The sequence below is a fragment of the Fukomys damarensis genome, unplaced genomic scaffold, assembly GCF_012274545.1.
Source record: "Fukomys damarensis isolate Sample0158 unplaced genomic scaffold, DMR_v1.0_HiC HiC_scaffold_12, whole genome shotgun sequence".
NCBI classification, from domain to species: Eukaryota; Metazoa; Chordata; class Mammalia; order Rodentia; family Bathyergidae; genus Fukomys; species Fukomys damarensis.
This window is the reverse complement of record NW_022900924.1, coordinates 44,195,318-44,211,496: the sequence shown is the minus strand read 5'-3', so window position 1 is coordinate 44,211,496 and position 16,179 is coordinate 44,195,318. Positions and strand designations below refer to the sequence as shown.

Below are 16,179 nucleotides of genomic sequence, written 5' to 3'. Positions count from 1 at the left end.
CTCGTTTGGCCTGTTGTAATTTTCCACTGGCTTCAGTCCCGGGGTATGAGGACGGCGAGAGACGCCCCAAGGGGCGTGTACTTCACACTCTTTCTTTCCTCCTTTGGGACGCTCAAGGATGTGAGTGTTAAAGTGTTAGCTATACCTCCTTGCAAGACACCCTGCACCAAGACACTTGCCCGCTTGGATACCAAGCTCGGGTCCAGATTGGAGTCTGCTCAGGGCTCTCCGGGAGGCGCTCTTTGCGCCATGCAGGGTGCTGTGCTAGTTTATGCCCACGCACACCTGCAGGGGGAGCTCAGGATGGAGTAGGTGGGGCTTCCCTTTGGCATCATTTATTTTTCACTGTACCCCTAAGCATTGGCAGCTACCCTTGGACCTCTTTTATCTGAGGTTCAAACTCACAGACAGTTTAAGCTTAAAACAAACTAACAAACTGAACTTTGCCTGTTCCGTGGCAAACGCACGCAAGTCCACAGCCCTGCGTATTGTGTTTCCTCATTAGGTGCCTTCACTTATTACTTGTATGTGAAAGTTTTCCTTTCCAGTTGAAGGCAAGGGTTGGAAGAATCCACACAAAGCCTAGAAGCTATTTCCAGGGGTGTTGCTTGCACCCTGTTAGTGGAGAATTAAGAGGACGCCAAGGTGGCCGGTCAGGGACCTAGAGAGGAGGCTTCGTATTCACAGAGCCCAGGACTCCCGCCTGCTGCACCTGCTGGCTAAGGTGAGAGGAGGGTGAACTTGAGGGCTGTCACAGAAGGAAAGGCTGAGCCCTGGGGTGTGGGGAACGAGAGGGCTGGAGAGAACAGATAGGCTTTAAGAGGTCCTGGCAATCCCAAAACAGAGGCAGCAACTTTGCAATCTGACTTCCTTTTCAAAAAATCAGGCTCTGTCCTAGTAACAATAAGCAGCTATAAACATAATATATATTATTGGGAAAAACTTGGAAAAATAACTCTAATAAGTTATGAAGTAATATCTTCTGGTACTGAGGATGGAACCTAGGGTCTCACAAGTGTTCTAAGCTGCATAGCTACATCCCCAGCATTTTTTTTTTTTTGGTACCAGGGATTGAATTCCAGACCTTGTATTTGTGAGGCAGGTGGCAGAACCACTGTGCTAAATCCCCAGCCCTCCCATATTTTTGTCATTCAAACTTTATATGGTCAATTAGGACCTATAATTACTTCCTGTAGTCGAGGGCATCAGAAATTAGTAACTATAGTGTAATCATTGCAAGAAATTTCCATGTTGACAAAAGCAACTCCAGTTTCTCCTGGATTGTCCACAGTCACAATACCCAACTGGCTATAAAAATTTCCCTACTTCTTCAGAGTGATAGCAGAGGTGTATATTCCCAGCTACTTGGGAGACTGAAGCAGAAGGTTCAGGGTTTGGAGGCCAGCCTGGACAACTTGGTCGGACACTGTCAAAGTTAAAAAAAGAAAATAAATGAAAGGAAAGGAAAGAAAGACTGGAGATGTAGCTCAGCGCTAGAACTCTTGCCTACAATGTGCGAGTCCCTGGGTTCAGTTCCCCAGTACTGCAACAAATAAGCAAATAAATAAAAATTTAAAATAAATTTTAAAATTCTGTACTCCAAACATCTTGTAAGCTGGGATTTAGGGCTGGGGATATAGCTCAGTGACAGAGCATGTGCTTAGCATGCACAAGGCCCTGGGTTCTATCCCCCTGCCCCCAAAGACTAAACAGGAAATATGCAGAGAATACATTTCTTTCTTTGAAGAAAAACCTTAGGACGACTTGTGATATGCTTAAAGCAATGTCTCTGGAGTAAGACAGAGAAATGGGCTCTGCCTCTGAGGCTTACAACTGTGCGACTGTGGACAAGTTATTTAGCCTCTCTGGGTCTTGATTTCCCCTGCTGCAAAATGGAGAAAATCTTAGGTTGCCTTCAAGACCGTTGCAAGATGAAGACACAGAACGCACTGGCATGGTAACTGGTGCAATAGTGGTCAGCCACTGATCATTGAGTTGTGTTATTGAAAATAGGTTTATCACCGAATTCGTAGAACATTCACAGCACCTGGGGGTTAAGAAGTGTTCTGTTACTACAAGCTGAATGAACAAGGATAGGACCTTTACAGCTCGCTGTAGCTTAGGATGAGATGGGCAGAGGTGGGACAGAGTTATTTTCTCATCTCCTCATAGCCCTTCCTCCTCAAAGATCCCAGTGAACTCAGAAGAATTTTAAATTTCGTGACTGCCCACCCCCCCACCAAACTGCTGTGTGGCTTAAACAGCATTTAATGCAATGAAATTTAACGAAATGTGTCAGGTCAGGAGACAGAAGGGGCAGGGAGGTATGTGCCTGATCCCCACATCTTCCCCTTCAAGTCTGGTGCTTGTTTTACTCATTCATTTACTGCAGGGAAAGGACAGCTCCTCCTGCGATCCTGCATCTCAGAATTTAGGTTAAGATCAGCTGTCAAGGCCTCTGACACACTGGCTTCTGAGCTACACAGAGTAATGCGCTGGCCTGCTTCTTTCTTCACCTGCCAAGTATAGAAAATGCTACTTGCTACTTGTAAAATTCAGTATGTTAAAGATATAATTTCTTACCCCCAAACTTTTTTTTAATAAATGAAAATTCAGTGGCTCGGGCTCTGCGAGGACTTGGAGGTGGCTGACCCAAGGGTGGGATTCAACCCTGCTGCAGGCCGAGAAGAGCTGGGGCCATTTGGGGATGGCGTGGGGCCAGATCTAGCAGGGGAAAGGCTGTGCCCTTTGATGAAGCGTGTTCTGAGCCCCAAAACTCTACACTTCTGGGTGCCTCTCTTAGATTGTGGAGCCTCTAGTGACTCATTGAGTTTACACACTTGTCTCTTCTTGAGCTTCAGCCATTTCCCTCTGACACCTGGCTTAGGCAATTTGCACAGCGCCCTTTGGGTATGGAGGTGAAAAGTGAGAGTTGCTGCAGAGCCCAGCCTTGCTCCTGCACTGAGAGAAGCTGCTGGTGTAAGGGAAGAGATAGAATCTTGGCACAGGGCATGAGGGCAATGACCCAATTCCTGCCACGCTGCCCTGCATGTGCAGCCACACCACTCGGAGACTCTCCAGTTCCAAAGTCACAGGCAGAGCCTCAGAGGGGAGGGAAGCGAGGGGAGGGGAGGGATGGCATTGCACTCCATGCTTTCATCACGGCAGAACATGTCCCTCACACAGCCAGTAATGTGTCGGGAATCATTTCAAAGTTACAGAACAACTCCCAAAGAATGTGAGTGGAGGACTGGGAAGAGTCAAATAGGGAAGGGCAGGGAGTGAGAAAGGCCATCCAAGGGCATGTTTTTAACGATTTATTTATCACAGTACTCAGGTAAACCCAGGGCCTTTGGACTGAGCTACATCTCCAGCTCTTAAAAAAAATTATATTCATCTGTCTGTCTATTGTGTTTGAAGTCACCATCCTCCTGTCTCAGCCTCCCACAGTGGGATTAAGGCATGTACTGCCCCATCCAGCTAAGGGTGTATTTTTTTTTAATTTTATTGAGTTTATTGGTACATTTTAGGGATACAGTACAGTTACATTCATTGTTGGGATCATGTACCTCTACATGGCAAGTCTTGATTCTCATTTTTTCCCCTTACCTCTGCCCTCCCTTCATCCCCTCCTCCCCTCCCCATCTACACTTTATTTTCCTCTTTTCATTCTCTCACATTTTTTTCTTTTCCCTTTTTGTTCTTCCCCTACGCATCACACCTTCCCTACACCTTTAGCTCCTTTCTTCAAATTTCTAAATGTCAGTAATCTTATTAGAATCTTATGCATTGTTGCAGAATATTCACACCAGGGAAACTATTTGGTATTTACACATGTGTGACTTATTTATTTCACTTAGGAGTATATCTTCAATATGTATCCATTTTCCTATGAATGAATCTATTCTCTCGCTCTTTATGGCTGAGTAATATTCCATTTTATAGAAAAACCACAACTTCTTTATCCAGTTTCCAACGGATGGGCAAATAGGCTGTTTCCAAGATTTAGCTATTACAAACTGTGCCGCTATAAACATGGGTACACATACTTCTCTGTGATATGATTCTTTTAGTTCTTTTGGAAAGATACCCAGCAGAGGGACGGCTGGGTCAAATGGAACCTTCAGTCCAAGCTCTTTGAGGTATCTCCATATTGATTTCCATAGTGGTTGCACTAGTCTGCACCCTCACCAGCAATGGAGGAGGGTTCCTTTCTCCCCACAACCCCGCCAACATTTGTTATTGTGTGATTTCTTGATAGCAGCCATTCTTTGTGGGGTGAGGTGGAATCTCAGTGTTGTTTTCATCTGCATCTCTCGAATGACCAGTGATGTGGAACATTTTTTCATATATTTTCTTGCTGCTTTTACTTCTTTGTATGAGAAATGTCTGTTCATTTCGGATGCCCATTTTTGGATCGGGTCTTTATATTTGGGGGGACTGATTGTTTTGAGTTCTTTATATATCCTTGATAATAGTCCTTTGTCTGAGGTACAGCTGGTAAAAATTTTTTCCCACATTGTAGATTGTCTCTTAGTTCTGCTAATGGTTTCTTTTGAAGTACAGAAGCTTTTTAGTAAGATGAGATCCCAGTTGTTGATTCTTTCTGCTAGTTCCCGTGCTACTGAGGATTTGTTCATAAAGTCTTTTCCTATACCAATGTCTTCCAGAGTTCTGCCTAACTTACTTTCCAGCAAGTTTAATGTTTCTGTTTTAATATTTAGATCTTTAATCCATTTGGATTTTAATTTAGTGCATGGCGAAAGATAAGGGTCTAATTTTAATCTGTGACAGGTTGATATCCAGTTTTTCCAACACCATTTATTAAAGAGGCTATCTTTCCTCCACTGAGGATGGTGAGCTCCTTTGTCGAAGATGAGGTAGCTGAGTACATCTGCATTTGTTTTTGTGTCTTCCAGTCTGTTCCATTGATCCTCAGGCCTATTTCTTTGCCAGTACCATGCTGATTTTATCACAGTGGCTTTGTAGTATAGTTTCAAATTGGGAATTGTTACACCTGGTGCCATGTGACTGTTGCCTATAATGGCTTTTGCTATTCTAGGTCTCTTGTGGTTCCAAATGAATTTTTGGATTCTTTTTTCTAGTTCTGTGAAATATAGTGTTGGAATTTCAATTGGCATTGCATTGAATGTATATAGCAGTTTCGGTAGTATGGCCATTTTCACTATGTTGATTCTTCCTACCCAGGAGCAGGGGATATCTTTCCATTTTTTTATATCCTCTTCGATTTCTTTTTTCAGAGTGCTGTAGTTTTCAGTGTAGAGATCTTTTGTTTCTTTTGTTAGATTGATTCCTAGATACTTCATTTTTTTGGATGCTATTGTAAAAGGAATTTTTTCCCTTATTTCTCTTTCTGTCTGTCTGTTATTTGTGTATAGAAAGGCTATTGATTTTTGGGTATTCACCTTGTATCCAGATACTTTACTGAATCTGTCAATTAAGTCTAGAAGTTTTTTGGTGGAGTTTTTTGGATCTTCAATGTAGAGTATCATATCATCAGCAAATAATGATAGTTTAACTTCTTCCTTTCCTATCTTTATTGCTTTAATTTCTTTCTCTTGTCTAATTGCTGTGGCTAATGTTTCCAGAACTATATTGAAGAGAAGTGGTGATAGTGGGCATCCTTGTCTTGTTCCTGATTTTAACATGAAGGTTTTCAGTTTTTGGCCATTCAATATGATGTTGGCTGATGGTTTTTCATAAATAGCCTTTATTAAATTGAGCTATAGACCATCTATTCCAATTTTTTGCAGGGTTTTTATCATGAATGGGTGTTGAATTTTATCAAATGCTTTTTCTGCATCTATTGAGAGGATCATATGGTTTTTGTCCTTGACTTTGTTAATATAATTTATTACATTTACTGACTTTCGTATGTTGAACCACCTAAGGGTGTATTTTTGAGTTGAGGAAGTTGGTGACTGCCCTGGGCCTCTGCGCACTGTCATTTAAAAAAGTGTGTGGGATGTAACTCAGAACTGTGGTGAGGGGACTGGAAGGGTGTATGCCACTGGCCAGAGGTGGCTCCAGGAGGGGTAGCTCCTTTGTGTTCCGAGGTTGGCTCCTGTGTCAGGACAGCAGTGAGTTGTTTCAGGGGTCCCAGGTTGTGATGGCAGAGAAGCCCTGGGGCAGGGAGAGACAGCTACAGCAGAGGCAGAGGGCTCTCTGGTTACACCAGTGTCCAGCTGGTTACAGCAGCAAAGCAGCAGAATGATGTGAGCCCAGCCACTGCAGGTGTCGGATACAACCCCCGTCGGGTCAGCTGTCCTTCTTTCGTCTTCCACAAAGGGAAAAAAATTACCACTTGAGCCCAAAGTTAGATTCTATGGTTTTCCTAGGTGGAAAGATGAAAATGACTTTTTCAGCCACGCATATCTTCACAGCGCCACCTTGAAGTGGTTCAGTACAGCGATGTATTATGCTGGATGAGGCAGGATGTACTGAATGCTCTGAAATGCCATCCCTGAGGCAAGGGCCCTGGCTTGAGCCTGTGAAGTCAGTGCAGGGAACCCAGTGCATCCTCGGTCACGCTTCTGTCAGTCTTTAAGCCTCCGTATGTCAGGAGCTGGGCACGAAGAAGGCACGATCTCGGCCCTCAAACAGCTCCTGGGACAGACACGAAGGTTTCTTTAAAGCCACCCCCTGTCCCTGCTGTTCCTTCTTTCCTGTTTTCATCTGGCTGATCCCTTTCTATTCCATCCTTTTCTAATTTACCTAAAAGCAGCCCTGTCACCATTTGCCCTGATTATTTTCTCTCTTCAGTCTCTTTCCTGGAAGCTGCTGTCTAGGGTAGTAGGGCAGGGGGGAGAATTTCATCCCTGGCTGATTACCCTCCAAAGTTCTATTGTTGATATCGTGGGAAGCTATATTAGTTTTAAATTATTGCAAAAGACCCATAGAAGCAAAATCTTCAAATAAATTTCTTAAAATAATTTTAAAATCAAGCAGCCGAACCCGATGTGTTGAAAGATAGCAAACACATAAAGGGGTCTGGGGTAGCCTCGTCGTCGCTAGAGTTTCCTCACTTTCTGGAATGGCACCTTTTCGGTACCTGCAGCCCGGGGCAAGGAGAAACCTCCCTGCCCCCCACCCCCGGCCCAGTCCGGGTACCGGAAGAAGGTGGTGGCTCTGCCTTCGGTTTAGGGCCCGGATGATGGGCGGGAATGGGTTAACCTGTGGGTCGGGGACCTAAGGACTCGGGGCCTCCAGCGGGGACTGTGCCAGTCTCAGCGCCCTTGAGCCGAGGAGGCGGCGCGGGAGACTCTCCGCCCCCACGTCTCGCCGTCGGGCCCCGCCCGGCGCAGCCCAACGCAAGCACCCAAGTGTGTGGGCGCATCCCGGTGCCAGGGACAGAGGACGCCAGAGAAGGTAGGTTGAAGCGCTTCACTGGGAGCGACGGCGCCCCCTCTGGGTCCTCCGAGGGAAGAGCGGGATCAGCGGGGCGCCGGGACAGGGGACAGGCGGGCGCTCTGGCCTCGCCTGCGGGCGTGGGTAAGAGAGGGGTCTTCATCTCTCCCGAGCGGCGGGACGCGACCTGCGCTTGTCTGGTTTGGCCTGGCGTGGCCCCTGAACCCGGCCCCCGGGGTGCAGGAGGGGTCAGGGGGCATCGTGGCCTACAGGCAGATGAAAGGCCCGAGGAAGGCGAGCTCGCGTCAGCCCCAGGTGGTTCTCATCCGCCACCCTCGCGTCTCCACCTTGCTGGCTCCCCTGTGCACCGCGGGCGCAGAGTCGGGTGGGGGTGCTCAGGACCAGGCCCGGGTTTGAACACGCAGCCCCCGGGTGGAGCCCTCGGAACTCATCGCCCACTGCGGCGCCTGTTGCAGGAGGGAATTGCCGGCCTCAGGAAGCCGGGGGCGGTGGGGGGAGGACTTCCAAGGTCACATCGTAGTTCAAGACCGAGGCAGGTAGTCCTGCCTTCCAGCCTTGGGCTCCAGGCCCTGCTTCCTGGCGGTCTGTCTCCCAGATTCCGCCTGTGTCACTCCATTCCTCCCGCACCCTCCGCAGGGCTCTAACGGCTAGGTGCAGGCGCTGCAGGGTTGCTGGGTAGTGGTGGGCCCTTCTGGCAGCCTGTGGCCAGCCTGGGCGAGGACAGTGGGGCTTTGTCTAGGCGGTGTCGCTTCTAACCAATGAGAGCGTGGCTATGGCCGAGCCCCCGAGGCATCGGCCTTCCTATTGGCTGGAAAGTCACCCCCCCCGCACTGGGATTGGCTGCGCAGCCCACTGGCCAAGCACTGCGCGGCGCCGAGCTAGGCGTTGCCTACGCTTCCCGGAGTGGAGCGCGCAGAGGATGTGTGGGTCAGACGCCCGGATGGGGCTCTGTGCCCGCTCGTGCCTTGCGGCTAGCTGCCTGCAAGGGCTGCGCCCTGCTTGTGGGGGTGGGGGAGCGGGTACGGAAACCTGCACGTGTCTTTCCAGCCAGTCGGCCAAAGCTGCCCGTAGAGAGCCGGCGCCGAGTCACCGTCTAGCCCTGCTGTTCCGCCTCCGGGGTTGTCAGAAGCACAAGTGTCACCCAAGGCCTTCGCGATTCCCCACGTGGGTCCTGACCGTGAGAGGTGTGCGCAGCCCGCTTGGGCACTGGTGGTTGGTTGGGGACATGTGAACAGGTATAACCTGTGATGCACCTAACAAGGTGAGCGTGGTTACAGAAGCTCAGCAGGAAGGAGTTAGGAGTTAACTTTTATTTAGGCGAGGAGGAATGGCAAGCTGGAGAAGGTGTTACTTGTACCAGTTAGATTTTGATCACATGACAATAATGGATTTGGTATCCAACGAGCAAGGCACCGAAACCAGGAAACACAGGGCTAGTTGAGGGACGGTGTAACAAGGGCTTAATATGAGTACATGAGAAAAGTGTAATTGGAGATGAGGTTTGGAGGGGAGGACTTGGGTACTGTTTGAAATGTGGTAAGCACCTATGAATAGAAAGGCTCCTTAACCCACTGGTTGGACTAATGTCACCCAGTGTTGATTGGATGTTGGAGATATTTTTGATTCTTCTTTCACATCCCCACATTGATTTTGTCATTAAGTGGAGTGGGCTCTACCTTTGAAATAAAGCCACATTTGGCCAATTTAAATTACCTTTATGGTTTCATTTGGCCAGTCAGCCTTTTTAATCCGTGTCTGGGAAGTACTTTTGACATTTCAGTGGAGTTGTGCTGTGCTCAGTGGTGCGTGGCTGCACACTGTGGCCCTCCATTACTGCAGTAACTTCTAACTTCTCCCTGCTTGTGCTCATTTGTCCTCAGTTTATTAACTCTGAGTTATTTGTTAAAAATGTCAGTCTGATGAGGACAATCCTCTGCTGAAAGTTCCTCTAATTCATTCAAATAGTGTGTGCCTGCTATGTGTAGGTTACTCTTATAGGTGTTGGAGATGCAATAGTGAGAAAAACTGACAAAAGTCCCCTTTCTCAAATAGCTTACGTTCTAATGGGACTGAAATATGACCAATAAGATAAATCCCAGCACTCTGGGAAGCTGAGGCAGGAGGATAGCAAGTTTGAGCCCAGCCTGGGCAATGTAGCAAGATCGTATCTCACAATAAAATGTAAAACGGGGAGGGGGACATAACTCAGTGTGAAGGCCCTGCGTTTGACCCCCAGTACTGGAAAAAAAGTATATGTAGAATGTTACCATGTGCTATCTGCTAAGAAGGAAAACCAAAAATGGAAGGAAGGAAGGAAGGAGGAGATGGAAGTGGGACTCACGGGGGGGCCGGGACATAGCTTCTCAGTAAGCATTTGCATAAAGGACTAAAGTGAGAGAATGAACCCAGAGGATACTGGGGGAAGAGTGCTTGGTTAGGGGCCAGTGCAGGCAGAGGCTCTGAAGCAGGAGCTTGCTGGGAATGCACAGCAAGAGAGAAGGCCACTGTGTCCGAGATGAGGGGACCAAGGAGGGGATGAGGTCAGAAAGATACTGGGGCCCTGACCCCCAGATGGGGGGCCTTGTCGACAAACCTGCACAGGTTCCGTTTCTCCCCCTGACAAGGGTTTGGTGCAGGAGTGACACAGTGCAGTGTGGGCTTGTGACTGTCTCACACAGGCTGTGTCTCATAGTCTGAAGGGCGGTTTCGGAGGAGGCAGGGAGTATAGTTGGGAGGCTGTTGAAACAACCCAGGCAAGAGGAGATGAAGGCTTAGATTACAGGGGTAGCAGAACGTCTGAGGGACATTGTGAAGATGCAATCAGTGGGACTTGCTGATAGCTGGGCTTGGAAAATGAAAGCAAGAGAGAGGTCAACAGCAAGGAGGATTTAGAGGAACAGGTTTTCAGGGCAATCGCACAAGGTCATTTTGGACAGGTTAGATTGGAGATACCTCTTTAACCTCCAGGGGAACAGTTGTATACCCAAACCTGGAGTTTAGGGGAGAAGACTGCTGGAGATGAACATTTGGGAGGTGGCAGCATTTAAACCATATTTAAAGCTGTGAGAGCTCACAAGGGTGGTGGGAACAGAACGGGAACGGAGAGCCCAAAGCACCATCATTGCATGGCCTAATGGACTTCAGCAAGCCCAGGACTCCTAGGGATGTCTACTCCATCTGGCTGTTGTAACCACGGCAATCTTGACCACGGTGACACTTTCTGTTGGGGAGGGACAGATAAGAAATGGGGGGGAAAGCATATGTCCTCTTGTTACTACAAGGTGTACAGTGAGGCCTTCTCAGAATATGGGACAAGGTTAAGAATAATAACGTTCAATAGGAAGCACCTACCTTTGGCGTGTGTCAGCCAGCATTGTTTTAGCACCAAATGACAGAAACGTCAAGCTTGCTTAAACAGTACAGATAGTAAGCACAGCGTGCCTCAGAGCTGGAGGACCAGAGAGTGGCCAATTACTCTTTATTCTCTTTCCTCCTCCATCTCTTTCTGCTTGGCTCTGTTTTTCTTCATTTCTGCCAGTTCCTGGCCCCCATGTGGTGTAGCTGCCCCGCCCCAGCAGCCAGACCACACATCTCACGTCACAGAGGTGACTGGCACTCTTTTTCAGTGCTGTGAACAGAGAGACTGATGCTCCCATAAAATCCTTTTGGACTTTTCTTCTCTGATGATGATCTCTCTAAGGATTAACAGTGCAGTTGGCATGCAGAGCTAAGCTGGGCTGGAACATCTAAGCCAGATGGACCTAAGAAGGGAAACATCCAAAGGGTAACACATCTGTGTGGTTTGGGATCTCAGAAATTAGTGCTTTTAGTGCTCAGGCACTAGCAAAGGCAATGTGGGTAGTTTTAAGATAGAGGCACAAACTGTTTATATTGAGTTCAAGCAAAGCTTAGCTGCCTCGTTATATTGTCTTTTAAAGCACTAGCTTGAGCTGGCAGTGGTGGCACACACTGAATCCCAGCACTCTGGGAGGCTGAGGCAGAGGATGGCAAGTCTGAGTCCAGCTCGGACAACTCACTGAGCCCGTCTTCAAAAGTAAAATAAAAAAGTGCTGGGATGTGGCTCAGTGTGGAGGATCTGGGTTTAGTCCCCAGTACCACAAAATAAACAAACAAGCAAACTAATTAAAACAAAACAAGTAAGGGCTAGGGATTTAACTCAGTGGTTCTGCTGCCTGCCTCACAAGCACAAGGACCGATCCCCAGTACCAAAAAAAAAGTAAAGCAAAATAGGGTGGGGGTACAGCTCAGTGGTAGGGTATGTTTAGCATGCACAAGGCCCTGGACTCCATCCCCAGCATGCGCGCGCACACACACACACACACACACACACACACACTAAATAAATAAATAAAACACTAGACTGAAGTAAATAATAAAAACGAAAATACTGAAGCTATACCTTGACCAAACCAGTTACAGAAAATATATTGGAGGCAGGCTGCCAGCTGAGAGACTGTTGTTGTTGTTGTTGTTGTTGTGTATGTATGTGTGTGTGTGTGTGTGTGTGTGTGTGTGTGTGTATGTGTGTGTCTTAGAGGAGTCTCACTATTAGTTCAGGCTGGCCTCGAACTTGCGGCAATGCCCCTGCCTCAGCTTCCTGAATGCTGGGATGACAGGTTGTGTGCTACCATGCCTGGCTCAGCTGAGAGACTTTAGAACCAGAAGCTCAGTGTCTCAAGCCCTTCTTTGCACAGAACATTTCCCTACCTAAACCCAAGGCCTTCCGCTCCTGCTTGGTAGAGCCAAGGGCCCATCTAGATTTTCTGCCCAACAACACATGTGATCTCCTTCCTGCCTGAGTCCTGCTCCAGGGTTCCTGCTCCCAGCAGGCTCCTTACCTTGCCTGAGAGCACAGTACTGAGCATGCCCCCTTATAGGGGAGACCCCAGTGCTGACCCTCGGGAGAGCTGTGTCCTCTGCGATAGTCCTGTCACAGTGCAATATGGCAGCAGGACAAGGCGCACGCATTCTTCTCTGAGATCAGGTTTTAGTGCAGTAGCAAGGCCTCAGGTTGCCACCCTGCAGAGGCTGATTTACATTCTTTCCTGCAAGGGGGCAGAATGATGGGTTCATCTGGGATTTTCCATGGGTCATGCACTGACCTTGGAGAAGGGATGGCCTTGAGAGGAGACTCAGCTGCTCCTCACATTAGAAAAGTTGCTCCTACAGGACCGGTCGAAATGTGAGCATCTTTATTTTGTGATGGTATCTTATGAATTTGTTCTCCTGGAGTCATACTCCCATGCCCAGCTACCCTAGGACAGCAACTGCCTTGACTTTCCCAGCCGCTGAGAATGTCCCTGGCCCGGTGAGCTCCTCCACCTTTCTCCTTGCACCACTGTCTCCACACCCATTTCTGGTCCCTAACCAAAAGGCAAGTGAGTAGCTTTTCAAGTTTGATTCCTTCCTATTTAGAGAATAGAGCCCAGCATCAGGCATTAAGATGGGAAACAACTGTGCAGAGTCCTTGGTAGTATTTCGTTCGGAGTACGAAATTTCTTTTGGAGTGAAAACAGCAATATGTTCCAGAGACTTAAAAAACAAGAGGAAGTTGAAGGTGTAGCTCAGTGGTAGGGTAGGTGCTCAGCAACCTTGAGGCCCTGGGTTCATCCCTAGCACCAAAGTGAATAAAGAAAAAACAGCTAAACTCCTACTGTTCTGCATACTAGAGACTACATTGTAAACAGTGCATTATTCAAGGGACTGAGCCTTAAACTGTTCTGACTCTGGCACTTGCAGGAAAAGCTGACTCTAAGGAAAACGAAACTGAAGCAGCGGTCTATTTGGAGATTATATTGAAGCATTTTCCGGCCATAGACTTTGAGCCAAAGGGATGGAAAGGACTTTAATCAGAGACAGCTGCATTTGAAGGCACCCGGTGGTGGTAACTGCAGACTCTGGTCCTGGCGGGAGGAGGTAGAGATGAGGGTACAGCTCTCAGGGAAAGATGGGAGCCAACCCGGGCCTGGACCTCGGCTTCCCGTAAGTCTCATGGGGAGCTACTTTAGAAATGGAGGCATCTCAGTCTGTTTGTTGCTTAACAGAATATCTGAGATCAGATGACATAAAATAAAGAGGTTTATTTTTGCTCATGGCTTGAAGGACTGGGAATCCAAGGCACAGCACTCAGCATTTACTTAACTTCTGGTAAGGGTCTTGTGCTGCTTTATAGCATGGCAGAAAACTCTGCAAGGCAAGCAGGCGAAATAGGAGGGTGGGTGTCCTGTGTAATCCCCGTCTTGGCCCATGAGATTCACTGGAGAAAGGCATTGCTCCCTCTTAACTTAATCATCTTCCCAAGGCCTCACTTCCCAACACTACCACCATGGCTGCCACATTGCAACATGACTTTTGGAGGGAACAACGTGCTCAAACCAGGAGAGGGGCGCAGAGTTGGTCACACTGAGGCCTGCAGGATCAAAAGTCCCAGCTGCTTGGAGCATGTGCAGGAGGGTGCTGGCAGACACGGGACACTTTTGGCGGGGTCTGTTCAGCCACAGTACAGCGAACAGAGGGAGGGTGGCTGGATGAGGTTAGAGGAGGAGGGAGAGGCCAGCACCCCTGGGAATGGAAAGGAGGCTTGAAGCAAGGGAGTTGCATGGCTCACCTGGGGCTGGAATGACCTTTCTGGCTGTAGTGCTTAGAGCCAAGTGTGCAAGTGGGGCCGAGAGTCCAGGAGAGAGTCCTCTGTGTAGTTCAGGAAAGAACATGAGCCAGAGACCCCTGTGCGTTTCCCTGCCTGAGATGAAACAGATTCAACATCTCCTGCAGTGAACACGGGTGGAGTGGGATACTTAACTAACTTCTTACTCACTGTTGCGATTGGAGCTTCCCTCCCCCTGTGTTGAAGTTTTATCTGGCACAATATCCAGTCTGTTACCCAGGTACCCTGCACGCCCCTGGGACTCTGAAAACGAGAATGTGATCGGCAAGCACGGGCCTTCAACCTTGTCAGAAGCTTGAGCCAAAATAAACCTCTTTTCTTTAAAGTTACCCAGTTTCAGATGTCTCATTATAGTAATGGAAAATGGACTAATTTACAGACCTGTTGGCCTCAGCTGCCCATTGGTTAGATTTGGGTTGGGAGGAGCAGCTTCCCAGGCTGATAAGAAGAGTGTGACAAAGTACGGCCAGGTATGCAGAGGAGAGGCCAGAAGCCATTGGCCAGGAAAAGGACAACAGCTCCTTCAGGGTCTAGTTACCTCATTAACCCCCTTCCCAGTCTCCTCTTCCCTTTGGCCAGGAGGAATCAGTGGTAAGCAGAGCAGGAAGACTGCTACTGTGCATGGAGATGGGTATTAATGATGCATAATTAGTCACCATGGTAAGTAGCCTTAAGGTGACACTTGTTGGAATATGTTGACTTCACTTTGCGTGGGGAGACAGTGGGGAGACTGTTTACGTGTGTTTTAAAGTTTCATTTGGTAGCTTCTGACTGACTGCCATCACAAGTTCCAGGTGAATTTACCACCAGTGCCAGCTCCCACGTTGCTGGGGTCTGAACAGAGTGGGAGGTGGAGCCAGATGCCGTGTTGAGAGGCCTTGAGAGCTGCCCGAGAGGCTTATGGGCACATGGGGCATGAAGGCCGATGCCCTGGTTGCCACAGATGTGTGTTTACTAGGAACAAAGATGATTAGAGCACGTGGTGAAGGTTTACAGTGAAAGAGACATTACCATGAGCAATCCTCAAAATCCTTCCCCTCACTTGGAACACATGCATCCCATTGTGCTTACTACTTTCTGAAGCGGTTCTGGAAGTTCTCTTTCTTACTTTATGAGTTGTGATTTTAAAAATATGGTGAATGCTGCCGAACCCGAGTGCCATCCAATAGAAAGGCAGGCTTATAAAAAACATGACACTGTGTTCTCATCAAACTTATCCACTGGGCCTGGCATCGTGTGATTTCCTGCTCTTCCCCAAAGTCAAAATGACGATGAAAGGTCAATGTTTGAATGGATTTAGGCGATTGAGGCATCCATGAGAGCGCAACTAAAGACACTCAGGGAAGAGGAGCTCCAGAGCTGCTTCAGAAAGTGGCAAGAACATGGGATAAGTATATTTGAAGCAAGGGTTAGGGTTTTGAGAGGGATTCATGGCAATGTGTCTTTTTCTGTAAGATACTATTTAAATTTAAGTATTCATATTGTTAAATCATACCTCATGGACAGAAGGATGTTGGGGACTGTGGACAGAAGAATAGGTCTCAGTCAGCCTGAGTCCCTAAGGGGTTTAGCGCCTCATGTGCCCAGAGGCTGCTGCACAGCCTGGTTTGAGAACCACTGGCCTAGGCCACCTCACACTAAAAATGGGGTGACTTGTGTATTACAAATGGTGACTCCTCCTAGATGCCCAGTGAGTTGAGGACACAGCCAGAGCCAGAACAGGTTTCTAGGCCCCTTGGCTCCTAACTTCCCATGGCTTTAGGTCAGAGCTCCAGAGAGATGCAGAAGGCTCTGCCTAAGTCCCAGGATTGGGGCTGGGTCAGTTAGACCCAGCTGTTTGACTTTGGAAGAAAACTGGGCACTCCTGGTCAGCACCTGGCTGCATCAACAGTGCACTGAGGATGCATTTATGTTTCAGACCCCCAGAAGGAAGCGGACCATCTGCCACTTGCCATGATGCTGGCTGCCCGCCTCTCCAGACCCCTGTCACAACTCCCAGGAAGAACCCTAAGTATCTGTGACAGAGAAAATGGAACAAGGTAAGCGGCAAAGGGTAGAGGGGCTCTTGAGCATCACACTTTCCACAGCTGGGTGACACCAGGCAG

The 16,179-nt window shown here is 48.1% G+C and overlaps 1 protein-coding gene across 4 annotated transcripts in view; it reads left to right on the top strand.

The window, feature by feature from the left end:
* The first annotated feature begins 485 nt into the window (after positions 1–485).
* Bdh1 (3-hydroxybutyrate dehydrogenase 1) overlaps positions 486–16,179 on the top strand; it is a 34,475-nt gene continuing 18,781 nt past the window's right edge. Inside the window, exons 1-3 of one of the 4 annotated variants that reach the window (XM_010624052.3) lie at positions 7,155–7,389; positions 8,437–8,573; positions 15,993–16,113. In XM_010624052.3, coding sequence (XP_010622354.1) covers positions 16,028–16,113 — 86 coding nt within the window. In that variant the 5' untranslated portion in view covers positions 7,155–7,389; positions 8,437–8,573; positions 15,993–16,027. Of the gene's footprint in view, positions 725–7,154; positions 7,390–7,445; positions 7,513–8,436; positions 8,574–15,992; positions 16,114–16,179 lie in introns of those variants that run through there. The other 3 variants (XM_010624054.3, XM_010624053.3, XM_010624055.3) reach the window with 3 other exon arrangements.